Source organism: Erpetoichthys calabaricus, chromosome 8 (genome assembly GCF_900747795.2).
Source record: "Erpetoichthys calabaricus chromosome 8, fErpCal1.3, whole genome shotgun sequence".
Taxonomy (NCBI): Eukaryota; Metazoa; Chordata; class Cladistia; order Polypteriformes; family Polypteridae; genus Erpetoichthys; species Erpetoichthys calabaricus.
The window spans coordinates 190,993,902-191,006,089 of NC_041401.2; the positions used below are offsets into that span (position 1 = coordinate 190,993,902).

Here is a 12,188-nt window from a genome sequence, read left to right on the forward strand (position 1 = left end):
CGGATGGTGCAACACAAACATTTGTAGTGACAAAATGCATTGCAGAAGGTTTTCTAAATCCAATATACATAATTTGTATGTATATTTATGGAAAAATATGCCGTTATCTTCAGAGTGGGCTTGGGCTCTGCACTCCAGAATTGGATTAAGCAGGTTTGAGATGGATAATTAGAAATTCAAAAATAAAAAAAATTAAAATAAAATAAAACAAAGATTGAAATAGAATCTTTAATAAAATATCATCCCAGACTTTTAAATAAAACATTGAATGTCCCTTTTAAAAAGCCGTTTACAAAATAACAGTAATAAATTCTTCACATGGTCCTGAGTTGCCTGTTCAGAAAAATAAAACAGCCATTGTTTTCAATAAGAAAAGCCCTCTCAGTAGTCTTTTACAAGCAATTAAAATATATATGAATATGTAAATATATTTAGATATCTTAAAAAATATACACCTACTGTATATCAACCCACACATTAAACATTTTATGAACATTTTCAAGGAAAATAAAACTTTTTTTCTTTTTACAGTTTTACAATTAAATAGGCAATGGAAGAAAATGCAGGTGCGTACCTCGTCTGTACACTTGGACAAATGTTGTTCTCTTCAAGTTTATTCAAATCAAAAAACAGATTTTAGTAAAAATGACAAACTGTAAACAGATTATATGGCTAAGGAACAAGCAGAGCGTCACCCCATCACGAGGACGCCGAACACACAATGAGAACAAGAACTTCAATCGGCAACAATACAAACAGCGCACAAACTTGCTGATGCTTTTTCTTTTTTTAATAAAAATAAGGATAAAACAAGTCAGCAGCTTTGTTATAAGTGACTACAAACTCGGAGCGATGCTTCGTTAAACGCAACATAACAAAATAAAATAAAACATCTTAGGGTTACAATTTGTGCACACAGCAGCGTCTGCTGCGGCCACGGGCTACATGATCAAGACAGAGAGACGCGCGAGTCACACACACGCACACGCACACGCACGCACTGAGTCACACACGCGCACGCACGCACGCACACCCACCGGGAGCGGGCCTTCTGTTACAAAAGAGGGAGCGGACTCTGTTATGGCCGGCCGAGCCTTACTGATAACAAAACAAAACCCTGAGGGGAAGCCGCCATGGGGCATTCATGGATTTGCGGCAATAAGAAGGCAAGATGGGGAGAAGGAAAAAGAAAAAGAAGGAGAAGAAAATAAGCAAGCAAACAGACACACATCATTGAATGTGACTGTGGCGTAATTTAAAGTTTTGCCTTTACATGATTAGTCAGCAAGTATGCACATACAGTATTAGGTTAGATCAGATGAACTTTATGAATCCCACAGGGAAATTCGAGGATATACTGTATATGGATAAGAAAAGGGACGGAAGATGGAAAAATACATACATACTCACACACACATATACAGAGTTTATGTATACAAATATAAATACAAACACTATATATATATATGTGTGTGTCAGTGTGATAGACAGACATGCAGACAGACAGAAAACAGAATATATCGGAGATATAAATACATAATATATATTTATTAAGCTCGTGTAGCTGGGTATTTTACTACAATTTGCCCTGTGGGTATAAGACAAATCAAACTGATTGATAAAAGAGAGAAATATACACAGATGGATTTGATACAAAGATGGATTTGAAAGGCACTATATAACAGACAGACAGACAGATAGGATAGATAGATAGTTGTGAAAGGCACCATATAAATAGATCGGCAGACACAGTTAGGAAAAAGACTATATAAGATAGACAGACAGATGGAATAGATGTGAAATGTACTATATAATAGATAGATTGATATCTAATAGACAGGATTAGATAGATAGAAAGATAGATATTTTAGTGTAATAGGCAGGATTTGATAGATAGATAGAATATGAAAGGCATTATATAAATAGATGGACATACAGATGGACAGACACAGTTATGAAAAGGACTATATAAGACAGACAGACAGATGGGATAGATGTGAAAGGTACTATATAATAGATAGATAGATAGATGTTTTAGTGTAATAGGCAGGATTAGATAGATAGATAGATAGATTACATAGAATATAAAAGGCACCATATAAATAGATGGACAGACACAGTTATGAAAAGGACTATATAAGACAGATAGACAGCCAGATGGGATAGATGTGAAAGGTACTATATAATAGATAGATGTTTTAGTGTAATAGGCAGGATTAGATAGATAGATAGATTACATAGAATATAAAAGGCACCATATAAATAGATGGACAGACACAGTTATGAGAAGGATTATATAAGACAGACAGACAGACAGACAGATGTAAAAGGCCCTTTATAACAGACAGACCGATACTGTGCTGACTACGTATATAGATGTAAAACGTGCACAACCAGTAACTGACTAATACATGTGGTTGCCAGCCCATAGAGCTCCCACTCACACCTGCTCAGTCTGAGTCCTTCATGCCTTCGAGGATTGTCGGAGGAACACAGAAGTTCCCAGCTGAACAGTCTCCATGCAGACTCCACATAGACATTGTCGCATTGTCCCAGTGCACGACCTGACCCCAAGGCACTGGATCCAATGGGCCAGTAGCGCCATAGTGTAAATATACTGCAGATCTATTAAATGTGGGTGTCGGAGTGCAGGGTTCAAGTGCGCACATCCTTTCTGTGGCCCGACCGAGGCGTCCGACTTCACTCACTGGCACTGAGCCGACTGCAGCCCTCCTCCTGACTATGGCAGGCCAGACTGGAACAAGCAGGTTCAGAGAACGAACACACACACACACACACACACACACACACACACACACACACACACACACACACACACACACACCATCGGTGCAGACTAATTTCAGAATCCCGAGGCTATCTTGAGAATACTGTTTTTGTGCCATGCAGTTTGTAAATTCCTACATTTTTTTTTTGTTCATAAAAACTCCTTTCAGGGTCTCTCTTGGCATAATCCACTCCCCACATGCTCCTTTGCTACTTTGAAATAATTTACAAATGTGATAAGTGCATTTAAAAAATAAACAACTAAGTTTACTGTGTAGCCCATTAAAAGTCCAAACTGTTCTCCAAATGTCAGGGTGAGCAGCACAATTAGCAGTAGGACCTTCTGAATGTGGAAATCTCTTCAAGGCGCCCCTATTAAAGCCCCAAACTGATTGCGTGGGTGGGCGTGAATCAGGATCCAGAGGCCGTTTCGGTAGGCTCATTTTAAAATAATAAAAAAGTATATTAAACCAAATGCCCTTAATTCTTCATAATAACCCCCCGTTACGAGTGGTCTCGCTTCCAACGTGAAGAGGATTTAACGCTAAACCCTTTTGTGCTCTGCGCATTTTTACGAGAATGAGGTAATTAGTAATTAAAGGTTTATCCTTCACATGCCAAGACGGACAACACACATGATACTTGTGGCCATTCTGTAAATGACAGACGTTACAATCTGAAACTGAATAAATGTCACAAGCGATACCCCCCATGACAACCCCCCTTCATTCTAAGGGGCCGCACGTCACTCTACGAGTCCTTTTAATTAAGCGTTTATCGGCCATGAAGACACCAAACGCTGACGCTCCAGATGTTCTTCAGGTAACATTATGATTATGCCCCCCACATTATGAAGGAGACTTTTGCACACTGTCAGCATAATCAGGGTAAACGTAACATCTTAAATACATTTTTATTGTAATAACGCAGAATTTCGTATAATGATTAGTCGAGCCGATGACAAACGGGGCTGCCATCAGTTCGTGCAGTTCTTGGTCTGAGCAGTTTAATGTTATGTGAAAGAGCAGGCGGTGTTTGGTGATGAAATCAAAAGCCCAGCCCTGAGGACATATCGCTATAATTTTCAGACATTTATCAGATCTTACGAAAGCCGCAGTGGGGCGTCCTCCATCATAATAATAATGCTTGCAGGTAACGGTGCCAATATTGTGTAACGTCCTTCAGATAGAGAGATATTCATATCTTTGTCTCTCTCGGACATGCACTTCCAAGAAAGAAATTGTCTTCTGGCTGTATGAGCCACCTGACGTATGTAGATCAAAACAAATTCTTATTTACCTTTTTTAGATGTACCTGAGAAAATCCTACAAATATGCATAAAATACAATAAGATACAGGACTGCAACTGTGTAACTAATTACAAAGAGCCAAAATTTTTTTAGAAAATGTTATAAAAACACACACACATATAGACACAAGTAAATATATGACCGGAAGTCGTTTCCTGAAAAATGACAATAAACGATAAAGAGCACAGAACTTCATCTTTCGCATCCTGTCCACATACCCTCTAAAATCCGACATGATTTAGGACGACACCTCGCGCCAACTAGTGGAATATGTGCTCTCCACGAATCATGTGAGACGAGAATTCGTAGCGATCTTGACTCCGATAGCCACATATGTTGCACTCCAAAGGGTCCCTGTAGCCATGGCAACCCATATGTATGGTGTACATCACGTGGTCTAAAAAGAGCACGCGGCAATGCTCACACTTGAATGCTTTGATGTGGTCCCCGTTTCCATTATATACCTTGTAGACGTCTTTAGGGGTGCCCACGGCCGAGGTGATCGCCGCGGCCGCAGTCTTGCTCATATCTAGGGTGGTCTGCTCGTCTTTGGAGTATGCGGGACTTTGTTTAGCTTTGGCACTTGATGCGTGGCTGCTTGGATACCTCAAGCGTTCTTCATGACTGCTGCTCTCCGAGTCGACCGACTCCAGGCAGCTATTGCTCGGAGATGCTTCTCGCTCCATTGATATGATCTTTGGTCTGATCAGAGATATCGGTCCATCGGCTGGAAAATCGTGAGTCACTGGAACCGCTTCTTTGCCACTTGGACGGTCAATCCTGTTTGCATGATAGACCTGAGAGTAAAGAGGGTTCATCATGGGCACGACGTCTGCCATGGAGACCGGTGGATGGTGTAAGAGAGGGCGCATCGGATCGGTCCCCAAGTAGGACATGGCCTGGTCCATCATATGAATCATCTCAGCGTCTTTGTCGTACTTGATATTCATATCAAAACGCATGTCTGGGTAGCCGTACCGGATATGCTTCTCACCTGAAAAGTAACAGATTGAGGAAATTCATCAAAATCAAAATATCAATTCATTATTATACTGAAGGAAATGAACTGAAAGCAAAATATCTATAATGACTGCGCTATTATATTGTAACTCATAAAATATGCTGATTAATAAATTAGTTGATCTCAAATATATGTATAATTATTATACTGTAATTCATAACATGCTGACTAATGAGGTGAATGAAATTAAAATATGCATGCTGATTGGTTTATACTGTAATTCATAACATGCTGATTAATAAATGAATTGAAATCAATATATATATGATACTGTAATTCATAACATACTGTATCTTGATTAATGTACTAAGTAAAATCTAAATATGTTTAATTATTATAGTGCAATTCAGAACATTGTCTAATTAAAGAATTAACTGAAATGAAAATGTCTATAATGATCATATTTTAAAATTGGAATTCATATGCTGATTAATAAGTTAATTAAAATCAAAATATTCATAATTATCATGCTGTAATTCATAACATTGTCCGATTAATGAATTAATTAAAATGAAAATATGCATAATGACTATTTTTAAATTGTAATTCAGAACATAGGCTGATTAATAAATTAATTAAAATGAAAATATTCATAATTATTATACTGCAATTCATAATACGGATTAATGAATTAATTGAAATGAAAATATTTATAATGATTGTATTTTTATATTGAAATTCATACCATAGGCTGATTAATAATTATGTTGTAGTTTATAAAATTAACAGATTGACTTATTAATTGAAATAAAAATATCTATAATGAGTGTGTTATTATATTCAAATTCATAACATGCCCTGATCACATGAATTAATTCAATTCAAAATATGTATAATTATGCCATAATTCATAACATCATCCAATTACCAAATTAATTGAAATGAAAATATCTATAATGATGTATTCTGTCGTCATTCATAACATATGCTGATGGATAAATTAATTAAAATCAAAATGTATAATTATCACGGTGTAATTCATAACATTATCTGATTAATGAATTAAGTGAAATGATACTATCTATGATGATGTTATAATATTGTAATTCATAAAATACCCTGATTAATGAATTGACTGAGATCAAAACATGTATAATTATTATATTGTAATTCATAACATGATGTGGTAAATTAATTAATTTAAATTAAAATATGTATAATAATAGTGTTTTTCTGTAATTCACAACATATGCTTGGGCATGGGAAAGGTGCCATGTAAATATACTCTATTAATAATAATAATAATATGCTGATTAATAAATTAGTAGAAATCAAAATATGGATAATAATAGTGTTATTCTGTAATTCATAACCTATGATCGGGCATGGGAAAGGTGCCATATAAATATACTCTATTAATAATAATAATAATAATAATAATAATAATAATAATAATAATATGCTGATTAATAAATTAGTAGAAATCAAAATATATATAATAATAGCGTTATTCTGTAATGCATAACATATGCTTGGGTATGGAAAAGGTGCCATGTAAATATACTCTATTAATAATAATAACAATAATAATAATAATAAAAATAATAATAATAATAATAATAAAAATAGGGCGGCACGGTGGCGCAGTGGGTAGCGCTGCTGCCTCGCAGTTGGGAGACCTGGGGACCTGGGTTTGCTTCCCGGGTCCTCCCTGCGTGGAGTTTGCATGTTCTCCCCGTGTCTGCGTGGGTTTCCTCCGGGTGCTCCGGTTTCCTCCCACAGTCCAAAGACATGCAGGTTAGGTGGATTGGCGATTCTAAATTGTCCCTAGTGTGTGCTTGGTGTGTGGGTGTGTTTGTGTGTGTCCTGCGGTGGGTTGGCACCCTGCCCAGGATTGTTTCCTGCCTTGTGCCCTGTGTTGGCTGGGATTGGCAGACCCCCGTGACCCTGTGTTCGGATTCAGCGGGTTGGAAAATGGATGGATGAATGGATAATAAAAATAATAATAATAACAATAATAATAATAATAATAATAATAATAATAATAATAATAATATGCTGATTAATAAATTAGTTGAAATCAAAATATGACTACACTGTTATATGCAATTCATAAAATATATATAATTATTTTGATTAACGAATTAATTGAAATCTAAGTATGTCTAATGGTCGTGTTATTATGCTGCAGGGGCATCTTAACATATCTAGAAAGTTTTGCACCCCAAAGTATAGAAGTGACTGTGCTGTTCTGCATGTCATCTCCTGTTAATACAAATCCACCTGTTGTTCCCTTTGACATCACTGTTCCATTTCTGATGATAAAGTAGCATGCTGGTTTGCTTTTCTGTTTTGCTGGTTTCTGAACTTCAGATTTTTAGTTGAACTTTTACCTCAAACTGTTTGCAGCAAAAGCAAAAAAAGCCCCAAAAGAAAGAGGACTGAGTGCATAAACGATCGGCACCATTACAAACAACAGCCATTCTAAATGACAATATGAGAATAGCAGGACCACTGGAGTGAAGGTTTGTAGATGTACTAAGAGACCGTTGTGGGTCACTTCTTCAGTTTTGGCAAAGCCACTCAATTTATAATGAACAGGTGAGGCCAGGGTTCAAATCAGTATTGGCGTGTGTGGAAAAACTAATGCGTGTCTGCTCTGCACCCAAGTTTTCTTGGGTAGACTAGGATGTTCCTCGTCTCTGTCTTGGAACTTTCAGTTTGAGGAAACAGATGTATGAAAGGGTTGATGGATATGCTCGGCAAAGTCGACACTTGCTCCTCAAGCTGGCCCGTCTTTGGTGTCTGAACTCAGGTCAGTCAGCAGACAGAATGCAGCTGAAGGAACTTTTTTTAGTACTTTAGTCTTAATTCAGGTTTTTAATGTTTGACTACAGATGCGTTACAGGAAATGCAAGCTAAAATAAAAAATAAAAAAAATGAAGCACATCAAATATGCAGACAACATAATACGGGAAAAAGATATTCAGATAAGTACAAGTTAAAAACCCAAATCGATTTACGGTCACTCTGCAAACCCTGTGTTAATAATACTTCATTCATCCATTCAATGTCTAACGCTGTAATATACTCGGCATGGAGCAAATAAGAAAAACCTGAAAGGAAGGAAAATTTCTTCTCCTTCAAATTCTCTATGCACAGGATCAGGAAATGGTGCAAAAAAACAAAGCTGCGTGTGAAGTCAGAGAAGAACCGTGTGACAGAAGTGCCACACGAGTTCTTTCGAAGTGGCTACTGTTCTGCTTTAAATTATGGAAAGTCCCAACAAAGCATAATAGCCAAAAAGAAGTGTTTAACCCTTGCAGAATGGGGATGCGGTAATATGTTTTGCTTTAGTCTGCATGATAGTGTTACAGGTGTGCCTAACCACAACAAAGTGAAAAACAGGTCTTCCTTTTATCTTTTTTTTTTTTAGAAAAGCCAAGAACTTACTTGTTAACAAAATTAACATAAAAAGTACACCTTTAAAAAAAAGAAAATGTATAGATATGTAAAGGAAGATAAAGGCGATATGTGTGCTCCTAGATGTGAAGATGGCCGTTGCTAAAGATATGTAACTTCCATATGTACATATATAGCACATAGACACAGCTTATTATGTCTTATGGAAAAAGCATATACATATTTATTAATATAAATTTCTATCTATTTTTTTGGCTTTATGCTTTATCAGGACTTTCCATAATTTAAAGCAGAACAACGGCCACTCTGAAGGAACAAGCATGGCAGTTCCAGTGGGTCGCATGGCCTCTTCTGACTTCACATGCAGGTTTGGTCTTTTGCACCATTTCCTGATCCTGTGCACAGACAATTTGAAGGAGCCTGAATTTTCGTTTATTTGCTCCATGCAGCGGCACATATTACAGCATGTAAAGTAAACTGCGTAATGGAGCTGCAAAATATTTACTATGTTGAACTGTGAGTTGTGACCGCATTTTTTTTCTTTATCTATAATGTTTTTGCACTTTTAAAGAGAATGAAAATTGAGGGAATTTCTTTCTACCTACCTTTCAGATTTTTCTAATTTGCTCCATGTAGAGCATATTACAGCATTAAATATTTCTTTAATTACAAGCATCAGTAATGTAAACTGTATAATAATGTGTATCTACAGTGCATCTGGAAAGTATTCCCAGTGCATCACTTTTTCCACATTTTGTTATGTTACAGCCTTATTCCAAAATGGATTAAATTCATTTTTTTCCTCAGAATTCTACACACAACACCCCATAATCACAACATGAAAAAAGTTTACTTGAGATTTTTGCAATTTTATTAAAAATAAAAAAATTGAGAAAGCACACATACATAAGTATTCACAGCCTTTGCTCAATACTTTGTCGATGCCCCTTTGCAGCAATTCCAGCCTCAAGTCTTGTTGAATATGATGCCACTAGCTTGGCACACCTATCCTTGGCCAGTTTGGCCCATTCCTCTTTGCAGCACCTCTCAAGCTCCATCAGGTTGGATGGGAAGCGTCGGTGCACAGCCATTTTAAGATCTCTCCAGAGATGTTCAATCGGATTCAAGTCTGGGCTCTGGCTGGGCCACTCAAGGACATTCACAGAGTTGTCCTGAAGCCACTCCTTTGATATCTTGGCTGTGTGCTTAGGGTCGTTGTCCTGCTGAAAGATGAACCCTTGCCCCAGTCTGAGGTCAAGAGCACTCTGGAGCAGGTTTTCATCCAGGATGTCTCTGTACATTGCTGCAGTCATCTTTCCCTTTATCCTGACTAGTCTCCCAGTTCCCCACAGCATGATGCTGCCACCACCATGCTTCACTGTAGGGATGGTATTGGCCTGGTGATGAGCGGTGCCTGGTTTCCTCCAAACGTGACGCCTGGCATTCACACCAAAGAGTTCAATCTTTGTCTCATCAGACCAGAGAATTTTCTTTCTCATGGTCTGAGAGTCCTTCAGGTGCCTTTTGGCAAACTCCAGGCGGGCTGCCATGTGCCTTTTACTAAGAAGTGGCTTCCGTCTGGCCACTCTACAATACAGGCCTGATTGGTGGATTGCTGCAGAGATGGTTGTCCTTCGGTAAGGTTCTCCTCTCTCCACAGAGGACCTCTGGAGCTCTGACTGAGTGACCATTGGGTTCTTGGTCACCTCCCTGACTAAGGCCCTTCTCCCCTGATCGCTCAGTTTAGATGGCTGGCCAGCTCTAGGAAGAGTCCTGGTGGTTTTGAACTTCTTCCACTTACGGATGATGGAGGCCACTGTGCTCATTGGGACCTTCAAAGCAGCAGAAATTGTTCTGTAACCTTCCCCAGATTTGTGCCTCGAGACAATCCTGTCTCAGAAGTCTACAGACAATTCCTTTGACTTCATGCTTGGTTTGTGCTCTGACATGAACTGTCAACTGTGGGACCTTCTATAGACAGGTGTGTGCCTTTCCAAATCAGGTCCAGTCAACTGAATTTACCATAGGTGGACTCCAATGAAGCTGCAGAAACATCTCAAGGATGATCAGGGGAAACAGGATGCACCTGAGCTCAATTTTGAGCTTCATGGCAAAGGCTGTGAATACTTATGGACATGTGCTTTCTCAATGTTTTTATTTTTAATAAATTTGTAAAAACCTCAAGTAAACTTTTTTCATGTTGTAATTATGGGGTGTTGTGTGTAGAATTCTGAGGAAAAAAATGAATTTAATCCATTTTGGAATAAGGTTGTGACATAACAAAATGTGGAAAAAGTGATGGGCTGTGAATACTTTCCGGATGCACTGTATATATAGTCTATATATTTCCTAATAATTTATCCATCTATCCATTATTCAACCCGCTATATCCTAACACAGGGTCACGGGGGTCTCCTGGAGCCAATCCCAGCCAGCACAGGGCACAAGGCAGGAACAAATCCCGGGCAGGGCGCCAGCCCACCGCAGGGCACACATACTTGCACACCAAGCACACACGAGGAGCAATTTAGGATCGCCAATACACCTAACCTGCATGTGTTTGGACTGTGGGAGGAAACCGGAGCGCCTGGAGGAAACCCACGCAGACACGGGGAGAACATGCAAACTCCACGCAGGGAGGACCTGGGAAGCGAGGCAGCAGCACTACCACTGCGCCACCACGCCACACCCTAATATTTTATATTGTGTATATATATATAAACTGCTCAAAAAATTAAAGGAACACTTTGAAAACACATCAGATCTCAATGGGAAAACAAATCCTGCTGGCTATCTCTACTGATATAGACTGATATGGTGATGTGTGAGGAATGAAAAAAAAGATGGAAATAAAAATGATCAACCAACAGAGGGCTGAATTCAAAGTGAAAACATGACAGACGAGTCCATTTGGCCGAAAATGTAATTGCAGCAACTCCAAATCGTACTCGGTAGTTTGTATGCCACCCCCCCCCCCCCACTGCAAACCCCCAAAACCTGACAACCTCCCAATGAGATGACGGATGGTGTCCTGGGGGGTCTTCTCCCAGATCTGGACCAGGGCATCACTGAGCTCCTGGACAGGCTGAGGTGTTGGATAGACCCAAACATAATGTCCCACCCAGAGGTGTTCTATTGGATTGAGTCCAGGCAAGCTGAGCGTGAGAGACAGTCAATGGTATCAATTCCTTTCATCTGTGAAAAGCATAGGGCACCAATGGTGGACCTGCCAATTCTGGTATTCTATAGCAAATGCCAATCGAGCTCCGTGGTGCCAGGCTGTGTGCACAGGGCTCACTAGAGGATGTCAGGCCCTCAGGCCACCCTCATGAAGTCTGTTTCTGATTGTTTGGTCAGAGACATTCACACCAGTGGCCTGCCTGCTGGAGGCCATTTTGTAGGCTCTGGCAGTGCTCATCCTGTTCCTCCTTGCCCAAAGGAGCAGATAGCAGTGGGTCCTGCTGATGGGTTATGGACCTTCTATGAGGGGCCCTGTCCAGCTCTCCTAGAGTAAACTGCCTGTCTGTCTCCTGGAATCTCCTCCATGCCCTTGAGAAACTGTGCTGGGAGACACAGCAAACCTTCTGGCAATGACAGGCACGTATTGATGTGCCATCCTGGAGAAGTTGAACTACCTGTGCCACCAAGCTCTGTAATGTCCAGGTATGGCCTCATGCTACCAGTAGTGACACTGACCATCTATTTAA

At 39.2% G+C, this 12,188-nt stretch overlaps 1 protein-coding gene across 4 annotated transcripts in view; it reads right to left on the reverse strand.

The window, feature by feature from the left end:
• Window positions 1-209: 209 nt before the first annotated feature.
• ikzf2 (IKAROS family zinc finger 2) overlaps window positions 210-12,188 on the reverse strand; it is a 160,638-nt gene continuing 148,659 nt past the window's right edge. For all 4 annotated transcript variants that reach the window (XM_028808004.2, XM_028808003.2, XM_051930318.1 and 1 more), the window contains one exon: window positions 210-5,091. In XM_028808004.2, the coding sequence (XP_028663837.1) occupies window positions 4,358-5,091 (734 nt within the window). In that variant the 3' untranslated portion in view covers window positions 210-4,357. The remainder of the gene's footprint in view (window positions 5,092-12,188) is intronic.